Source organism: Aythya marila (genome assembly GCF_965140915.1).
Source record: "Aythya marila genome assembly, chromosome: 23".
In the NCBI taxonomy this organism is placed as follows: Eukaryota; Metazoa; Chordata; class Aves; order Anseriformes; family Anatidae; genus Aythya; species Aythya marila.
The window spans coordinates 1,038,400-1,058,295 of NC_139064.1; the positions used below are offsets into that span (position 1 = coordinate 1,038,400).

At 50.7% G+C, this 19,896-nt stretch overlaps 1 protein-coding gene across 5 annotated transcripts in view; it reads left to right on the top strand.

The window, feature by feature from the left end:
- SIK3 (SIK family kinase 3) overlaps positions 1–19,896 on the top strand; it is a gene marked incomplete at its 5' end in the record, with an annotated part of 68,034 nt that overhangs the window by 28,717 nt on the left and 19,421 nt on the right. For 2 of the 5 annotated variants that reach the window (XM_082778044.1, XM_082778046.1), the window contains 11 exons: positions 1,333–1,449; positions 3,868–3,931; positions 9,584–9,745; positions 15,159–15,283; positions 15,662–15,785; positions 17,282–17,400; positions 17,751–17,861; positions 18,020–18,163; positions 18,429–18,509; positions 18,626–18,735; positions 19,670–19,823. In XM_082778044.1, the coding sequence (XP_082634170.1) occupies positions 1,408–1,449; positions 3,868–3,931; positions 9,584–9,745; positions 15,159–15,283; positions 15,662–15,785; positions 17,282–17,400; positions 17,751–17,861; positions 18,020–18,163; positions 18,429–18,509; positions 18,626–18,735; positions 19,670–19,823 (1,236 nt within the window). Of the gene's footprint in view, positions 1–1,332; positions 1,450–2,628; positions 2,659–3,867; positions 3,932–9,583; positions 9,746–15,158; positions 15,284–15,661; positions 15,786–17,281; positions 17,401–17,750; positions 17,862–18,019; positions 18,164–18,428; positions 18,510–18,625; positions 18,736–19,669; positions 19,824–19,896 lie in introns of those variants that run through there. The other 3 variants (XM_082778045.1, XM_082778047.1, XM_082778048.1) reach the window with 2 other exon arrangements.

Genomic DNA, 19,896 nt, shown 5'->3' on the forward strand with positions numbered 1-19,896 from the left:
TCCCAGGTGAAGCCCGGCCTCCCAACGAGGAAGCTTGCTGCTGGCTGCTAACGCAGCCCACGGAGCTGGAGCGAGGCCGGCGTGCCACGGCTCCCGTCTTGCACTGACGTCGGCTGGTGGGGAGGAAGGGATTTCATCCAAGGCTGACACGTGCTTTGAGAAGCAGCAGTGCAAATGTTTGCTGAGAGCAGCCTGCCCGCGGCGGCCCAGGCTCTGCGGCACCAGTTGGCTCCCAGGGCTTCCCCTGCCGCTGGGAGCAGCCTCCTGCCGGGGATGTCCCACGGGCTGGAGCTGCCTCTCCTCGCCCCTCCGCCAGGCCTCCTGGAAGAGATTCCTCTGCTCTTGGGCGACCCCTCACTTATTTCTAGGGCCCCGGGGTGCCCGTGAGCAGCGGGGAGCCTCCAGCCGAGGCGAGGGAGGAATTGGCCGGGGCTGGGACGTCCGGGAGAGCAGCCGACTGGAAGCACTTAGGCTTGTTTAACTGATCTCAGCGTAGTGTTAGAGAGCACTTCTGCTTTAACATTGTGCAAATAAATAGGATTGCTCGATGCCTGCCGTGCTGCTGTTTCTCAGCCCTGTCACAGCGAGGCACGGCGTGGCTGGTGCCAGAGGCTGCGCTCTGCTGCCTCTGCCCCTTCCCAGCCTTCGGTGCCTCCCGTCCCCACCTCCACAGCTTTGGGCAGATTCCTTCTGCCCTTTGCTCGAGGGGCTCCTGGGGTTGCAAGGTCTGGTTCCTGGTTCCACTTGCCTCCAAACCTCAGCCACTGGAAGCTGTTCCTGCGCTGTGAGGCTTGCTGGCAAGCTCCCAGCTGCTCCGTGCCCCTTCCCCATGCCGAGGAATTGCAGCTCTCAGGCTGCTGGGGCACAGCTTCAGTGGTAAGTTAACATGGCTGTGGCAAGGCTGAGCTGGCACGATCGAGGGGACTCGAATAAACTGAACAAATGCTTGGACTTGCTTGCAATACATCCACGAGTTTAGAAATAATTTGCTTTTCAGCACGGCATTGGGTGCCTCTGAGCAGGCTGTGCTGCGGTAATGGGCAACAGCTTAAATGTCCCGCAGCCTGCTGCAGCACTGCTGCCTTAATGAGGTGCCCACTGCAGAGAAAACACGCTGACAATTAGGAAACAAAGCTTCTTCCTGCCCAATTTATGGCAGGCTGTCTGGACTGGGTAGGCTGCTCGGAGATCCCAGGCTCTCTGGGGCACGGACTACATGCCCTGGTCAGAGCTTAGCACAGGCGGCTCTTACATGCACTATTTGTTTTTAAAAATGCTTTTCTAAATAAGTGACTGGGTAAATAACCTGGTTCTCCTTTTCCTTTCTGCTAGGTTGCTATCAAGATAATTGATAAGACGCAGCTGGATGAAGAGAATCTGAAGAAGATCTTCAGAGAGGTTCAGATCATGAAGATGCTTTGCCACCCACATATCATCAGGTTATATCAGGTAGGAGCTTTCTGGTGGCTTTTCCATCCCTGCGCCCTGCAGCTGTGCTCCATGCAGCACTGTTCTGTAGAACTGCCCCTCCAGCCCTCAAGTCCTTTGTTTTCAAGGTCTCAAAGTGCTTCGATTAGAGGGGGGCAGGCAAAAAGCATGGCTAATCCTTCTCTCTTTTGGAAGATCACACTTCCGCTGTGGGCTGGCCCCCTGCCATTTGTTTATGGCTATTGTGTGCTTTCCAGTTTCCCAGTTGAAACCGGATGTGGGCTCCCCTGCTCGATTTAAGGGAGAGAGGGAGTCCATCCGCCTGCCCGACCGAAAGCGTGCTGCTCCCTTGCCCTCGCTCCCTGCACAGCTGCCCTCTGGTTCTGAGGACTTGCTGGGCTGTTCTGGGCTCTCCTGGAAGGTGATCAACAGCAATGGTGCCGCTGCTGTTGTTGATTTTTTTGAAGTTGTTTGCAGACTTTTCACTTGTTTGGCGCTTTCACTCTGCAAACAACATCCGCAGAATCCACGCATGGTGCTCCTTACGCACGTTTTTGGTGGTGCCCCTCTGATTGCGTGGGCAAATAGAGCAGCAAGGAAGCTGCAACAAGCCAGAGGCGAGCAGAGTGATGGGGGCAAAGAAATAGAGGAGACCAACACCTTGGTGAAACGCTAAATGCTGCTTTGGAAGCTGCTGATGAAAGATTCCCTCCCTGAACCTTCCTGATTCAAGGGCTCACACAGTGACTGACAACCAACGGGTGATCGAGAGCTCTACCAACTTCCCTCTGTTTATGATCCCATTTCTGGAAGCTGTGGGACAAAGGCTCCTTCCCAGGGCCCTGCCTGGTGCCTGCAGGACTGCCACCCCGCTCAACGCAGCAACGCAGCTGCCAGAGGGCTCGCAGGCACGGAGCTGGAATGTGAAAACTGGAAATTCAGGGGGAAAGATGCTGGGGTTATTTCCTTCTGCAATGTGATCCTGACGTGTGCATGTGAAGGGAGAAGTTAAATAACCCACAATAGAAGCTGCCATTTCCTAGAATCAGCTCTTGTTGGTTCAAGACCAGGCTGCTCCTGATCTGGGCTTGATAGACGTAAGCACAGTTACAGGAGGTATTTTGACTCCAAAGAGTTAAAGTGGAGTTGACGTGGGAGAGGTTAATGTTTACCTGTTCTGGCCAAACAGCCAAAAGTGAGATGCCTGCTCCAGAATTCCGACATTTTAAGGTACTTAGGGAATGCTTCTTTACAAACTGCTTCCTTCATGCTTTTTTTTTTTCAAAAAATAACAAATAACAACATTGCAATCTCTTTTGTTCCATCTAAAGCTTTTGATATGATACCGAACAAGTGACAGAAGTGGCTTGGCTTTGCTAAGTTGAGAAGAGAGTCCCTGCTGTGCATCAGATTTCATTTGGGTGCTCTTTAAGGGTACTTTCTGTGGCACTTTGTTTTTTAAATAAAAACTCCTGAAACCTGGAGTTGGGAATTCAAAGCCTGTCCCAGTTTTTCATCAGGAATCCGAGTTTAAAAACCATGTTTCCTTGAACTTACAGCACTTGAAAAGTATAAGTGAAAAAGGAGAAAAAGGAAATAATGGTCATAAGAGATTCTGCTTGTCTCTCTGTTGAGATAATTGCCCGTCCCAGCTAAAAGGCAAACTTCCACTTGTCTTTGAAACGCGCCCTGACAAAAGCCCAAACAAACCCCAATGTTTTCCTGCTTGTGCAAACAGCATTCACCTGTTGTGCCCCTACCAGAGGCTCAAGGCCCTGGTAGTGATGCAATGTGATGTTTTCCCCCTGACAAAGCTGTGAGGCTCGTTAAATAAACAACACAAAGCTTCGAAAAACGCTGCCAGCATGTGCTTGCCCGCAGGCAGATCTTGTAATCCGCTCACAGAGCAGCCCTCGGAGCCACCCTTGGAGCGTAGGGCCCAGTGGCTGAGGATGGGCATTACGTGCTGCTTTTTGTCTAGCACATAGTGCCCTGCAGTGTGCTTTTTTTCCCAGTTCCAGGTGCTGATAGGGATCGTTTTGGACCCCTGGGGTCCTTCTGGGCTGCAGGTGCCCCGAGCGCTGGCAGGGCTGCGCTCACCAGCTACTGGATGCCCTCGAGCCCTGAGCTGGGCCCTGCTGCCCTTCTCTGTTCCTCTGTCTGCCCGGTCCCTCTCCTCCTCTCCTTGGGACGTGGCAGGGCTGTGGGGCTCATCACTTAGGTGGTCCCTTCTGAAGCTCAGCCCTTGGCTCTCTCCAGTTTCTCTCCAGCTTGGCTCTGCCCCCAGTGCCCTCACCAGGTCTCCTCCGAGCCCTTCTCTCCCTCCTCGTCCCTGTTCTCCCTGCCCGTCTGGAAGGAAGAATAAAAAAATTCCATTAGTTTGCCTCGCGCGAAAAGGAGCAGTCTCCTTATCTGTCACTTTTCTGTCCTTGTGTCCAGGTTATGGAGACGGAGAGGATGATTTATCTAGTGACGGAGTACGCTAGCGGAGGGGAAATATTTGGTAAGTACATTTACTGCATTCTTCAATCAGATAATGTACTTGGTTAACTACAGTAAACTGAAAATAGCTGCCACGCTCTCTTGTTTCAGTTGAGAGATGCCCTTCAGGCTGAGAACTTTCCATTGACAAGAGGGGTAAAGAAATAAATGATACCTGATGGAAAAATAACTCCCATAACCTCCGTTTCTTCTTTGGGTTTCATTGACAGGTGGTGCTGCTCCTCTTTTGTGCTGACTTTGGGATTAAATTTTAGAAAACGTGATGCTGAGCGCTTTGCTTCACAGCAAGTCCTCTGAAACTTGTCAGCTACAGCTCGAATGCTGGCGTGTGTTCGCTTTCAAAAAAAAGGCCGTCCTGCAGTTCTGTAGTATTTCATTCTCAAACCCGTGTATTTTCCTTTTGTCAATCTGATGTTATCTTAGCATATATTGGTCACATCCATTTTAAACTCCATTGTCTGCTAACGAGGTTTTGGCTGAGCTTTCTGACCACAGAAGCTAGTCCTTAAAGGAAAAGCAGAGTCTGTGCAGCGCCACTGCACGAGGCTAAGGGCAGCTCTGTGGTGCCTTTGGAGATGGTCGTTGTGCTTCCTTCTCAGCATCGCCCGTGCTGCTCAGCTGCTGCTTCGGGAAGGGGCCAGCTGAAGGAAGAAGCGAGCAGTGGCCGATGCTTGGGAATTGTGGATTGCCTGGTTAAAACAACAAAACTGACTTAATCCAGCTGAGTTTTCCAGTTGTTTACTCAACCATTAATCTTGGTGCTGGATGCTGAGCAATTCCGAGGGCTTGTGAAACTCATCTTATGTTGTGCAGCAAGCCATAATTGCAGTAAAGTCATTTGAATGTTTATTAGACACTGCTGGTGGTTATGAGACTTCACTTGTGTGCGGATCGCTGCAGAAAAGCATGAATTCCTTTTTACTTTTTCTCCCTCTTTTGTTGAATTTGGCAGAGACAATTCATCTTTTTATAAATCCAGAACTATGTGCAAGCTCATATACAAACTTGGAATGAGTTCTCTTGGTTACAAAAATAGCCCTCTACATGATTTGAAGTGAAAATCTAATTGCATTCTGAAATCTTTTATGCCGTAGTAAATTCAGCTCATTAGAATGGCTAATTTCCATTTTACTGCCCAGCATCTTATCCTCGCTCAGAGCAGGGAGCAGGTAGCTCACACACTGCCAGTTACTCCGTAGCTGTGATGTTTTTCAGGTCCGTGGCCGGGAGGCTGTGCCCTCCCCGGGTGCTTTTTGCATTTCGGGTGTTGCACGAGGCCTGGCGAGCCCTCAGAGCAGCGAGAGGAAAAACCAAGTTTCAGCTTTTTGTAATCAGGGTTTCCTGAGTAGCCATTAATACTTTGTTCTAGCAGAGGAAGCAATTTGCTGGGAGGAAGCAGCAACCCATTTTGGAAATGTTTCCTTGCCGTTGCTGGCACCCCCAGCACAGAAGGACCTCGCGTCCTCGTGGTGTCGGCAGAGATCGCGCTGCGGGCTGGCCTCGGACCCGCTCGTGCTCTGCTCTGGTGCTGCCTGCTGGATGGATGCTGGGGCTTGCTGCTTGCTGAGGATAACGTTTTGCTTGTGTTTCTCCTCAGTACCTGGGCCTTGTCTGGGAGGCTGGCTGGGAATCGCTGGGCGGGCGTGCAGAGCGGTCACCGACCGGAGAGGGCCAAGTGGTGCCTTTTGGCGAGAGAGAGGGTTTTACTCCATGGTACAGTGACTTTTAACTCCGGTCAGCATCTCAGGCAGGCTTGGAGAGGCACTGTGTGCACAGCCTGAACAGCTCCCAAGCTCAGCTCCTCCCTGTGTGGCCAACAAACCCGAACAACATCCCCCGCTCCCTCCTGGAGCATCCAAAACTTGCACCGGGGCAAGGGCACATGAGAAAAAACTTTGATTTTCCTTGTGTTATCTACTGCTATTTCTGGCCACGGGGTGGTCCTCTGTATTAAACGTTCTTGTGCTCAGTTGTTCATCTCTTTCTTGGTTGTCTTTCAATGTCTGCACGGGTGCTGAGCTGCAGGAGGGGCGTGCTGTGCGTGAGGGGCGCGCTGGCCACGGCTTTGTGCGTGTTGCACGCTGGCTGTAGGGCTGAGCGCCTCGTCTAACCCGAATTGCACCATTACAGCGCTGGGAGCTGCACGTTTCTTTGAGGCAAAGCTAAGTTATTTCCCTTTGAGGCTTTAAGAGCCTGTGGAAGGCTTAAGCTGTCCCTCGCAGCTGTAAATGTCACCTAGGCAGTAGCACGGGATGGAATTTGTAGCTGAAGGGACGGCGGTGCCTCTAACTGGCTGCTGGGGCTGGCCGCTTGCCTTTCGGGTCCCTCGTCGGTCTGAGCTTTGCAGGTTTCCTCAGTGAGCACCTGAGAGGGCTTCATGTGTCCTCCAGCTGAATTTCCAGTAGGAGGAAGGCCGTGGCACGGCTGGTGGCTCCTTCGGTGGCCAGGCTGCGCCGTGGCTTTGATTCATCTGGTACTGGAAACGTTTTCGTAACTCACTGCTTGCATCGCAGGGCACGGGGATCAGGGAGAAGACTTGTTTTCGCCAGGGACTTAAGCAGCAAAATGTAAACTGTTATTTCTGTCCCTGTGCATGTTTTGCGTGTGGCCGGGCTGGGGATTTGGCACCACGAACAAATAAATGTCTCCTCCTAAACAGAGGATGCTCTTTGTGCCACATCTCTCGAGTGTCCTTCTTAGTGGAGGTCAAACAACAGCCTGAAAGTGTGTTTAGTTTTTAGCTACTTACTACAAATACTGTAAATAATCTGCAGTCCCAAATAACTTGCAGACCAAAGCAGGGCTGTGTGGCTGCTCAACAGAAGGGCGCAGGGCTTGGTGGGCGCTGGAAAGGGGAGGCTGCATCTGCCTCCGTGTGTCCTCCCGACAGCTTGGCAGAAGCTTTTTTGTGACCTGGGCAGACACCAAACAAAACAGCGCCGTCGTGGGAAGGTCGGACTGCTTCTGAGATGGCAAGGTCACCAATTACTCTGCAAATTCGACCTAATCCACCCCACAGGAGACACAAAGCCTAGGCGGCGTTTGCTTTCCAGACAGTAAGCAACTAAAAGCGCAGGGAGTCTGTCTAGGGGTTGGAAGTGGAATTTGTGTCCCAGCCCTGTCTCTTAGTCCAAAAGCATGCCTTCTGCACCATCGCCTTTAACTTTTCTTTTAATGCAGGGTAGTATCAGGCTCTTCATGGGAGCCAGGAGAACAACCGCTGATTTTAAGGGATGTGAAATGAAATAATTTGTTGCTTATTCTATGGAAAGCACCCCGAGGAACAACTCGGTGCACTCTCAGATCCAGAAGAGCACGGTGGCAGAAGCATTTGGTGCGCACAGGACCCAGCAGCAAGAATCTGCACTTCTGGAGGCGGCGTGCTGGGGGTCGGCGTGCTGGCAGCCCAGCTGGGCCATCGCTGGAGCCTCTCTGCAGGAGAGGTTTCTGCAGACTAAGCTTGCAACAGTTAATTTTGGCATACAGTTGCCCTGGGTGGTATGTGGAGCATTCTGTAGCTTCATTGTTCCTATCCTTCCTCCGGAGCTCGTGCAGAAATGTCAGCCTGCTCCAAGCGCTGCGCCTACGTGCGGGGCACGGGGACGGGCCTTCGCTCCCCATCTCCTCGAGAAATGTGCAATTTCACGACTAACCTGGAAGGTTTTTTGCAGCCTGAGCACCACCACCAGAAGGGGAAGCAGCATTTTCTGCCCGAGCGTGTGCCTGAAGGCCGTGGGACCCAGCGGCCCCATCCCTTTCTGGGCTGTGCAGTGTGTCCGAGTGACCCAGTTTGTGTCCTGTGCTTCTGGAGTGTTTTCAGTGTGTATTTGAGCCTGGGCTGGGTAAAAGAAGCTTCTGAGAGCCTCGTGGAAACGTGCCTGCTGCAGGAGCCGGATTTGATTTCTTGCCTGCAGGAGGAACTCTCTAAATGTTTTCAGAAACGTTGAGAGATTGGAACTTTGCACTTGGTTTAAGAGCGCTTGCTGCGTCCGCAGGCTGCGTTCCCAGATTCGAGAGCGTTCAAAACGTGAATGACCTCGGCTCGTGCAGGAGCTGCTCTCTGCTTACCAGCAGCGATGCTCGCGTTGGAGCGGGCCCTTCTGAGGGAGAGGTGGATGGCCCTGGGAAGGGCTCAGTGAAACGCAGTGGGACTGGGTGAGATGATTCAGGACGGGATGAGATAATTCGGGACGGGATGAGATAATTCACTTGCTAGTAATAGCAGAATTTACTAAGGGCTACACTGGAATTGGTGTTGGGCGCCCTTCCCCAGCCTGGTTCAGATTTGCTCGTGGAGTAAGTTGATCCAGTGAACAAAAGGTAATTGGCAAGTTTTTGCCAAACACCCTTGCTGTGTTGCACAACTGCGTGGTGAGACGTGGAGGAGCAGGTTGCTGTTCAGTCAGAAGCAGGCAGACCTGCTTTCATGTCTCAGTAATTAGTATTTACTGCAAGTCAATTATGTCGCAGGTATTTTAATTAACGGGTGGCTGGGAAGAATACAGCCACCCGATGAGAAACCTTCAGAAGTGATTTATTTGTATTCTTTTCAAGAGCAGGTATCTTCGTCGAGCCCTCCAGTTTAAATGGAGTTTGTGGGGTGAAACGGCTCCCTCCAGCCTGTCCCTGGCTGGAAGGTGTCTGAGGTCAGCAGTGACCTCTCTGAGGAGTAATGCTCCCTTGCGGAGGGCAGGAGATAATGCTGGGCATCCATTCCTTGCGTTCTGTCTTCAGTTTGCTCCGGGAGCATCGTTGCCCTGGGTCAGTGGCTTGGGGAAGCTCTTCCCGAGTTTCTCCAGCTCCTGGTCCCACGTGGGGCCGGGGCGTGTGGTTGCTGCGGGCTCCAGAGCACTTCACGGGTTTCTCCTGTTCCTTTTGTAGCCTTGACTTCAACTTCATGAACTCACAACCACTGTGCCGAGCGTATCTTCCATCACACCATAACAGTCTTACCCAGATTTGCTTACAGGGTAGAGAGATATTAAGGAAGGGCAATAATTTTTTCCTAACTAACTGCCAATTCCTTTGGCTTTTACACTTCTGGTAGTGTTTGCTTGCCTCTTGTGATGAGGCTCGAGGTGTTTTCGCTTCCTTTCTCTGCCTTGTTTTACTGCCTGGCTCCTCCCTGGTTACCTAACTGACCGGGCAGATGATGAGTGGCTGTTGCAAGCCTGCTGCTTTCATGTTGTAAGTGCATTGATTGAAGTCTGCTTGCTGTTGGATACCTCCCTGCGTGATCTCTGGGTCAGCTGAGACTCCTTCTGTCCCTGTTTGCAATGGTAGCTTCCAAAGGAAGCCTCTCTGGCCACAGGCCCTGCCTTGGAGTGAGAGCAGAATACTTCAGAGCACTCAGATTTCCTTACAGAAGTAAGCTCCAGTTTTATCCTAAAGCCTGTCGACTATTACAAATACATTTTTGCACCAAAACAGTAGGAAATACCCGGAAACTGGGCATACTTGCAGATATTTTGAGACACTTTTCTGTGTTGCATTGCAGAAATAAAATGTTAAAAAGCTCCTAAAGCTGCCTGGGGACTGAGCTGCAGCGAAATAATGGGAGCCTGTGTGTGCGAGGGGGATTTAGGCTGGGTTTTGCCCTTGGTGCCCCCCGCGGGGTGTGACTAACCGCTGTCCTTCGCTCTGTCCCCCGCAGATCACCTGGTGGCCCACGGACGCATGGCGGAGAAGGAAGCCCGGAGAAAGTTCAAACAAATCGTGGCCGCTGTCAACTTCTGCCACTGTCGTAATATCGTTCACAGAGATCTCAAGGCAGAAAACCTCCTTCTGGATGCTAACCTTAACATCAAAATAGCAGGTGAGCTAAGGCTAGCGGTGTGGGAGGAAGGCAGCTGCTTTCAGAAGTTAATAAATGTAGGCATTGGCTGCTTCCAGGTATTCAGAAAGGAGGAAACGCAGTGCAGCTAAAGGAAGCTTTGGATTTCGGTGTGGCCTGCTGCCCAGAGCTGAAACTGGCAGGTTGTAGCCAGGAGATTTATATCTCCCTTCAAGTAGTGCAAAATAAAATCAAGGAAAAAAAAAAAAACAGCGCTGGTTTGGCTTCGTAGGCAAATATGCAGCTATAGATATTGCAGGGTCCCGATACACTGCGTCACGGGCAAGGCACATGGTAAAGAAATGAGCCTTGTTCTGAGTCCTGCTGCCACTTCAGGATTTCTTCGAAGCGGGTCAGACCAGGTGAGAGAAAGAGAAGGGAAAAGTACAGACAACAATTTTGGGGATAGAAGTGAAGGAGGAAAAGCAGTCTTGGAATAATTGCACTATCTCGCTCTGCCAGGGCAAGAGAAGAGCCCCAGTGCTTTCGGTATTCTATTCATCGCAGGGACAGAGGCTGAAGTTAGTAAAAAAAAAAAAACAAACAAAAACAGGCCCTTTCAGTCTGTTCCTGGTGTTTTGCTGACCGACCACCTCCACCTGTCTGTGTTCCTCTTGTACATGAGGAACGAGCCTGGGCTGCTGAGCTCTGTGGTGTACCCAGACTTGATTTAGCTTTGTTGGATTATGCACTAACTGATTGAAACAAGAGGATTTAATACTGCCCTGGCCACCTCATTTCATGGGCTTTTGCTCTGGAACAGCCAATACCTACCATTTAATTCTGCTAGAGCCTAATGCATAGCAGAGTTTTTTGGAAAGCACTTTATCTCCTCCCCGTCTTAACAGCCTTCCCCGGAGAGCTTGTCAGCTTTTACAAGGGTTTGTAACGGGAATCAAAAAAGTGCCTGAGACTAACTTGCTGCACAACTCTTCGGTCTGAGAGCAATGTTAGTACCGACGCGTTCACTTAAACTCTTTAGGAGCTCATATCCCAAGATGCACGTATTTATTTTCCTGAAAAGTCTTGTTTATATCTAGCAGGAGGTTCCTCATCCTCCTTTTTGAACCTCAGATTTTAGCTTATGGAAACTTAAATCATGGTATGGAGCACACACACAGTAGTATCTCTCATGATTTTCCTTTATTACCTTATTTTGTGTTTATTTTCATCCTCGCTTTGTGAGGAAAGAATGGGAGGGAAGGGAAAGGAGTGAAGGATTTCTATGAACCTTCCTGTGCCCACTTGATAGCCCTGTCCTGCTTTGTTTCAGTGCAAGTTGCTAACCTGTGCTTCGCTCTTCTGGGAGCAGAAGCTGAGCAAGAGGCACGTCGCTGTTAAGTGCTGGAGTGGTTTTATGATGTTCCCTATGTTTTAAGCTAAATCTGTGCTGCCTTGCACTGCGAGTGCCTTCCTTGGCCGGCTGACAGCCTGAGAGAGCACTTCCCAGGGCTGTGCTGTGTACAGTCACTGAAGAGAAACACACTGACAGCGTGCAGAAAATGGCTTGGATTTGCCAGGCAGCAAGACTCATTTCCTACGTTGGATGTTGCCTGCTGGGAGCCACTGTGCTGGGCAGGCAGAGGCAGGGCTCCTACCAGAGAGGTTGCACTGGAAGTCTTTTTGGGCAGCACTTGCTGGTGTCTGTTCTGTGCAGGCAGATGCACTGACAATGTGAGGCCATCACATGTTCGAGGGGTACAATCGAAGCTGTGTGTGTGGAGAGAGGGGTCCCAGCAAAGCGGAGAGAAGAAAAACTTGAAAACTAACCCAGGAAGAAACCGGGGTGCAGCTGGGTTTCTTAAAGAAACGTCCCCACGAGCACGCTGACAAGCTCACCGAATGTCTGCAGCTTGTGGAGGCTTTATCTAGGGGAGGTGGAAACTATTTTCCTTCCAAGGCTGTTCCCAGCACAGTCTCCAGAAGGTATTTCCCACCCTGGAGATGGTGGTGTTTTGCTTGGCAGGAGGCTGTAGCAGTGATTTGAAAAGTAGCCTGGAAAAGCTGATTTATGGTATAGGATTTTCCGAGTATTAAGTTGGGTCCCTATAACTCATCAATTACAACTTGACACCAGTTCTGCCATTGTTTCAGGAGAACAAAAAAAAAAAAAGAAGCAATAGCAACTGATGGCTTTCACTCTGGACCTCCCAGGATAAGCACTGCAGGCGTGCACCAAGCCCTGTCAGACAGGGCGAAGGAGCAGCAGAACCTTCACTGCCGAGCCTGTTGCACTGCCTCACTCCAACCTCCTCCCTACCGCTCTCAGTACGTCCCTAGCTTCCATCAGCTGAGCCCCGAGCCTGCCTTCTGAAGGCTCTGTCTGGCAAATCCTGGTCGCTTCTTTGCTGTCGAGTAGCAGGAATGCAGGGAGCCTGCAGGGAGCCAGCGTGTCACCTCCAACACCCGGAGCACAGCTGTGGGACCCGGGCCATGTGGTTCTGATACGGAGGTGTAAAATCTTGAGCAATCCACACAATTCCCGCAGCTGTTGGAGTTTTACCTTTCAGCTCGCCACCAGCGCAGATCTTCCAGCTCTTCTGTCGGTCTTCCTGACCTGCAGCTGCAGCTTTGCATTACTTGCTGTGAGTTCAGTAATTAACACTTGCAATTAGAAGTGGATTAGTGCTGCTATTTCCACTTGGTGCTAACTACAAGCGTGCTTTTTCTGTTGACCATAACCATACCATTTTCCCCTGAGCAGTCAGGTGTGAGTGCTGCTCCCCTGCTCCCATTTTTCCCCTGGATGCCTTTTCCCCACGTACCTTCTCGCAGCCTGACTCAGTGGCTGCTGGCACTGTGCTCGCTCGTGCTCCCAGTCCGAGGGTTCAGCCAGGAGCTGGGATTATTGCTACACATGCAGGCCTTCCTGGGATATGATTTCAGGCAGGAATCCCATCTATGCATTGCTTTGCATTCATTTGCAAGAGCCTGCTCGCTCCTTCGCCTTCGGAGGGTAGAAGTCCCCGTTGCACAGTCTCATGTCTGCTCCCTGAAGCTCTGCTCTAGCGAAGAATGAGGGACTGGCTGACTGGACCCACTTCTTCGTAGTGCAGACAGAGGGTTTTGAGGTATTTTCCCTATATGGTGGCATCACGAGTTTTAGTTTGTCCTTCAAAAACTCCCCTTTCCCTTTGCATCTGTTTGTGGGATGGGACCTGGTTGCTCCCTGATGAATTTACATGGCCTTTCTTGGGCTGGGATGAGTTGTCATAGTATTTAAGAAAACGTATTTCAATTGTGGGTTGTTTGGGTTTTTTTGCTTTAGTTTTTTTTTGTGTGTTGTTTGTTTTTTTTCTGTTGCTTTGGAGTTTCAAATCCCCCCGTAGACTTGGTGGGCAAGGGGAGCTTTTCAAGCTTGCATCTGTGCAGTTCCCATCTCTAAATTCCAGAGCAGCAAAACACCGAGTCCCTGCCCATCCCGTCCCATCCCTGGGCAGCATGCTGGTGGCTCCGACGAGCTGCAGGCCTGCCAGACCCCTTCCCATTTCTGTACAGCCACGGGCTTGGGAAGACAACGTGCCGTGTTTGCTGCTTCAGCAATGCAGGTGGTTCCCAAAAGGCAGCGCACACGGCTGGGCGAGCTGCACCGAGGTGCTTGGCTGAGTGCTGCAGCTCTTTGAAGGAGAAGAGCACAGTCCCCCGAAATCAGGTCATGGAAATCCTGCGAGGCAGCAGAGGTTGTGCACAGGAGTGGCTGCTCGGGGGCTTGGTGGGAAGCCAGCTGGGTTTGCTGGCTCGGGAGCTGGGGGGAAGCTCCGGGCACTGCTGCTGAGGGTTGGGGGGTTCTGTCCTAAAGCTGACGCCCGGTTCCCTTTCAGCAGGGTAACTGCAAACCTTCCAGGTCCAACTTGCAGTTTTACGTGGTGTAGGGAACCAAACCTTCGCTGGTGGCTGCAGGATGCGTGCTGAGCTCCTCGGCTCCTGAAGCACAGACAGACTGCAAGGAGAAATAGGCAGATAAAGCTAAGATGGACGTTCGAGATGAATGTATATTTCTTTCACGAAATAAGGGGAAAAAACTTGTGTTTTGCATGTCAAACAATTTTTGCCATTTGCATACATGTATTAAAATCTGCATTTTCAGTCAAATTCTCCTGGAGAGCTTTGGGATCTCGTGCTCCAGGGGCAGGTGGGCAGGGGCAGCTCACGTTCTCCCCGATGTGCTGCAGTTGGGGACAGTGATGGAGTTAAAATTATAACGAAGCTTGTCCTCAAAGTTTTACTTCCTGCAGCCACAGTATTTTTGCCATGAAGTTTTTTGGTTTAATGGGTTTGAATTTGCAAACTGAGTATTTCTGGCTGCTGTGAACAATGTCCTTGTGGCTGGGGGTCCCTGTCCACGTGCATCAGTGTCACTCACCTTCCTGCTGGCACAAGTCTACCAGAAAAATAGGCAAAGCCGTTTGCTCCTGATAGGAACTGCTCCCAAGGACACCCTGTCATGGGACCTGGAACCCTCTCTCTCTCTCTCTGGGTTTGCTGTTGTTCAAATGAGTCAAAATCCTTTTATTTTATAAGCAAAAGCTCACTTCTCTTACATCCAGACATCTGTTCCTTTCCTCTTTCCAGTGCAGGTCTCAGCTGTATCCAGGGGCGGCAGGTTAATTAGCAGGGAATGCCATTAGTGCCCACGTAAGCTGATGGTTGACTGCCCACGAAGTTAAGACCTTTCTTCTAACTTCTCCTTCAGGATTTATTCTTTGCTGTGGGTGAAGGATTTGACTGGCTTTGTAGAGATGCCTACCACGACTGAAGATTTCAGTTCACGTATTTCTGGAAAATAAATTTAAAAAATGGCACGTGCTTTTTCCTCTTTCTGTGCGTTCTGTCTTTGCTGGCAGCTGCCCTGCTTCTACTGAAGTTGTGAAACTTGTCATCAGAGAGCTGAAGGTTGGAAATTAACACAAAGATTGTGTGTGGTCCCTCGAATATAAGTTGGAAACCTCATTCCAAACCCTTCACCCGACTTAGAGCGACCCTGGCTGGTCGGATTGCTATTTATTGACTCCAGCACAGAAATCACGTGTCTGAAACGTGGAGGACAAGCGTCAGATCTGTGTTCTCATAAGCCAAGTAGTGTAGTTAGAGGGTGTGGAGCAGCCCCGAGCTGGGGTATTTTGCAGCAGGTTGTTTAAATGGGGCGAGTTGTTGTGTGAAGTGGAGGAGCAGCTGTTGATATGTGGTTGTCCATCCTCTCCGTGTGGAGGAAAGAAATTTGCACGCTGTTCCAGGTGCCTCTTGTGCACTCCTATCCTTCTGGGGTCTGAATATCAGCTACCCCTTGTGGAATTGTGTGCGACTTCACCAGGCACAGCAAATTACTTCAGTACCATTTGTTGGTGACAGCTGAGGTGGATCACACGCCACTAACCAGTTCTCATTATTCTTTCAGATTTTGGATTCAGCAACATCTTCACACCTGGCCAGCTGCTTAAAACCTGGTGTGGGAGCCCTCCCTATGCCGCTCCAGAGCTCTTTGAAGGAAAGGAGTACGATGGGCCCAAGGTTGACATTTGGGTATGCAGCGAGCCTCTTTCTCTTTTACTTTGATTTTGGTTTTGCTCTCTTTGGCTTTGATTCTTGCCACCGCAGCGGTGCTCAGCCTGCTGACGCTGTGTGGATCCGGGCACGCAGGCGCCGTGGTGGTGCGGGGCCACCTTGGGCAGGTTTGGGCTGCCAGCTGGTTTAGCCATTGGCTTCTGAGGCTTGGAAGGAAGTCTGAATTAAGCTTGAAGGAGAAATGAGGCTGGCCTGGGACTGAGATGCCACGAGGTCCTTTCCAAGGATTTGCTCCTTCTTGTTTTCTGTTTTATTTAAACAACGTTAAACGCTGTTAACCACAACCTCTCTCGGTCTCTCCCTCCGTTGCTGACGTGACCTTGGTTTTGGCTGCAGAGTCTCGGCGTGGTGCTGTACGTGCTGGTCTGCGGCGCTCTGCCCTTCGACGGGAGCACGCTGCAGAATCTGCGCGCCAGGGTGCTGAGCGGGAAGTTTCGCATTCCATTTTTCATGTCCACAGGTGAGGCACACACACTGCACAGCCTGCCGGCAGCGCCGGGCAGGGCTCTGGGCACATCTCTGCCCACAGACCCCTTGAAACGCTTAAATTTCAATAAACTGATTTGTGTGTGGGGGGAGTGGTATGCCAGGAGCCTTATCTGCTGGAGAGCAGTTTGTAACAGGAGCTAAAATGAGTTCTGAATCTAGAATTTAGAAACCCAAATATTCTTACCTAAAAATAATCGGCTTTCTTGTATACATAATTGCAAACTATAGCAAAATGTTAGCAAAGATACACTTACTAAATTCTGGGAAGTGTGAAAGCTAAAAATGGACTGGTGATGTAGGAATATGGAGGCTTTCACTCGATCTGCTGTAGACAAGAGGCTTTTTACAGCATTATGGCACATTAATTTCCAGCAATAGCCCCACCGCAAGTGAATGTCCACGTCCTGTTTGTGCAAAAGCGTTCTGGATTACTTAAGTAATAAATCTTGTTTGTGAAAAGTGTGATTAATTCTCGGGTAAAACCAGCTTTGCTTAAGAGCAGCTCATATTTTATGGTACCTTTGAGTGGAAAATTCAATGGGGGTTAAAGGCCTGCTTTTCTGGCTCCAAGCTGAACCTCTCATCACACTTGGTGCTCCGAGCTTGGCTCGAGTGGTGGTGCCCCACACGGTTCTGGGAGAGGCGTGCCTGCAGTAAGCCCTAGGAGCACCGTGCTGGCAGCCTGAGCCGTGGCTGCTCTGCTTTGTTCTCCAACCCCAAAGAGCCAGTTGGGTCCCCTGGCCATGCCAGCGAGGCGGGCAGGGACAGGGTGACAGCGTGCCACCTAGGGGCGCTGGCAAACAGCACAAGGGCACCATGGCCTGGCCAGCCTCCTCCCTAGCCTGGGGAAATCCTGCCTGAGATTTTGGAAGTGTGAGAGGGGCATACTGATTTACAGCTGTATTGGCAGGAAAACTTTTCTCCAAAGGGAGTTTCAGATCGGTTTTGGAAGACCGTACAGCCACTGAAAATGTTCCTTGACTGAGGATGTTCTCCTCCGTAGGAGCTGCGGTAGTGCTGGCAGCCAGTGCCACTGTTGCCCTTGGGAGCTTGAGAAGGGGAGATGCTCCTGTGTTGGCTGGCAGCAGCTGTTGAAACATCTTGAGAGAGGCTTTCACTCCTGCGCCACCTGATTTAGAGCAGTGCTTGGCCAGAGGGCTGTGGGTATTCAGTGTCAAATGGAGCCCCGTTAACTTTGAGCTTCAGCTTTTGGTTCTGTCTGGAAGGGGCCGTGGTCCTTGGCCCAGCAGTTTCCTGCAGGTAGCATCAAATGTCTGCAGCAGGCACAGGCGTGAAGTGCAGGAGGAGAAGCAGTATTTGTGTTGTGTATGACTTCCTGCAGAAAAGCTTGTGCTTTTGAAAGACAAACTTGGCCTTTTTTTTCCTTTTGCCCTAGCAGCACAAGGCTGTCGCCTGCGGAAGTTGTGCCCCTCGCTGTGAGTTACTCACAGCTCTGTTCTCTTGCAGAATGTGAACATCTGATCCGCCACATGCTGGTCTTGGACCCAAGTAAGCGGCTCTCAATGGAGCAGATCTGCAAACACAAGTGGATGAAGCTTGGAGAGGCTGATGCAGAGTTTGACAGGGTGAGAAGCTGAAGTGAGCTGGAATGGGGTTTGCTCAGTGCACGTAGCACTGCAAACAGGCTCTGGGCAAGTAATGCCACAGAGTTGGCTTCAGCTGCTTGGGAACTCTCGTTCCAAGTGCCGGCGTGCCGCCTTCCTACTTTGTGTCCCCCTTGCCTTGCTTTCCACATCGGCCTTCAGCTCTGTGTGCTGTTATATTTTCTCCCCCCTTTGAATTACTGTGCCGTCAGCCTTCAGAGCTCACGCCAGCTCGCAGCCGGAGCCTGGTGAATCGGTGCTGTGGAGCATTATGACTCATCCCTGTGCCTTTGGGAGCGTAAGCACTGAGGGCTGCGTCTGTGCTCTTGCAGCTGATAGCAGAGTGTCAGCACCTGAAGACTGAGAGGCAGATGGAGCCGCTGAACGAGGATGTGCTGCTGGCGATGGCAGAAATGGGGCTGGACAAGGAGCGCACAGTTCAGGTAACACCACAGCTGGTAGTTCTGTGCTGCCTCTTCTGGTCGGAGAGCAAATGTCTGTGTTGTTTACCACGTCTGGTAACTGAGCAACTTCAGCGCAGCATGTAGCTTATTTTAGTGCTTGGCAGAAAGCGACTGACCCCTTTCTCCTTTTCTTTTAGTCCTTAAGAGCTGATGCTTACGATCACTACAGTGCAATCTACAGCTTGCTGTGCGACCGTCTGAAGAGACACAAGAACCTGCGCATCGCGCCGTCTCCAAGTATACCACGGACCATGACCTTCCCCACCTCTGCTAACATCCAGGTAGGTCCTGCTTGTATAACGTCCTTCCAGGCCTAGGCCAGTCTTCTAAATCCTACCTGCTGAACTTGAACTTCCTTGTAAGCATCCTCGTTCTGACAAGTCTCAAAATCTTCCTTGTCTGAGATCTTTTTGTATTCTCAGGGTGCCTTAATCTCCCTGTTCCCAAGTGATTAGGTCTGTTCTTTGGTGTTAATCTAGTGGTGTTTGTAAAGGGGTTGTAAGAGATGCTAGCTTCATGACTTCTGATCTTGATCCCTCTGCCCAGCAGACAGAGCAGGCAGGCAATACCATGAGCATCAATGTGCCACAAGTCCAGCTCATCAACCCTGAAAACCAAATCGTGGAGGTGAGGTGCTCCCCTTGATGACCCCTGCAAGTTCTTTTCCCAGGCTTGCACTGAAGCCTTTTGATTGAATGACCTTCACGTTATGTTTCAACATCTCCAATATTTTTTCTGCCCAGACTGACGGGACAATGAACTTGGACAGCGATGAAGGCGAAGAGCCATCACCTGAAGCTCTGGTCCGGTACCTCTCGATGAGAAGGCACACGGTTGGAGTAGCTGACCCACGGTTAGTACTGGCCTCTACCTCCTGGATGGAGGATTTAGGGCATTCTTCCTACTTGTAAACCCTTTCTTAGCCAGACTTTGGGGCTATATATTTATAGGTTTCTGTGATCTCTTATTAACAGTGAGTGCCCTGTAGTAAGGGTTTACTCCTAGAATGTGACTTGGGTCCTTCTGAGAAGTCACAGATTTGTTTGTGTGTTACGCTGGCAGATCAGAGGTTACTGCCTTCAGGGATCTTTTAGGCTCTGTTGCATTAGAAGAGTTGATACCTCCTAGGTTGGCAATGGTCTCCAGTTACCAGGCTGAGAGACACGCTTCACAATATGCCCTTGGGTCCCAGACCTCTGCTTCACTCTAGCCAGACCAGGTGGTGATGAACGCATGGATCTGTCTGGCAGCTGGTATCAAACCTTTGGTTCTCTGCTCCTGCTGTGAGAGGTTTGGAGTTATTCCTGCAAACTCAGTTTTTGATAGATGGGGAAAGAAATTCAAGGTGTCTCTTTAGCAATAGCGTCTTTTTGAGTGCATGAAACATTAAAAATATCCTGGTCCCATTGAACAACTTGGTTAGCATTTGAGCTGAGGATGAGATTCTTCCCTTCTTGCTGATTAGCTCTGTGTGAGCTTATAGCTGTGTTGACTGTTGTGCAAGCCATTTTTTCACCTAAGCTGCACTGCTGTCACGTCCTAGCTGAAGTCTTTGTGATAAGTGCTTTCAAGGTTAATACAAAGAGCAAGTGCTGGAAAAAGCTCAACCTGGAGGGGGGAGAAAAAAAAAGGATAAATGAAAACTGAGAAGTGGCCCGGCCACTTTCTGTGACCATTTTCCAGTGAAGTAAAAAGCTTTTTTGTGAGGGGAGGCTCAGCACGCTGAGCCCATGGGTGTTCCCTTTGCATCATTGCTAAGTCACCTGTCTGTGAATGTGATTGCACAGGACGGAAGTCATGGAAGATCTGCAGAAGCTCCTGCCTGGCTTCCCTCGTGTCACTCCGCAGGCTCCGTTCCTGCAGGTGACCCCGAACGTGAACTTCATGCACAACGTGCTGCCCAGGCAGAACCTGCAGCCCACGGGTCAGCTGGAGTACAAGGTACTGCCCCCTGCGTGTGCTCCCTGCTGCAGTCTGCGCTGCACCAGCTCAGTCTGGTTGTGATTTGTGCTCA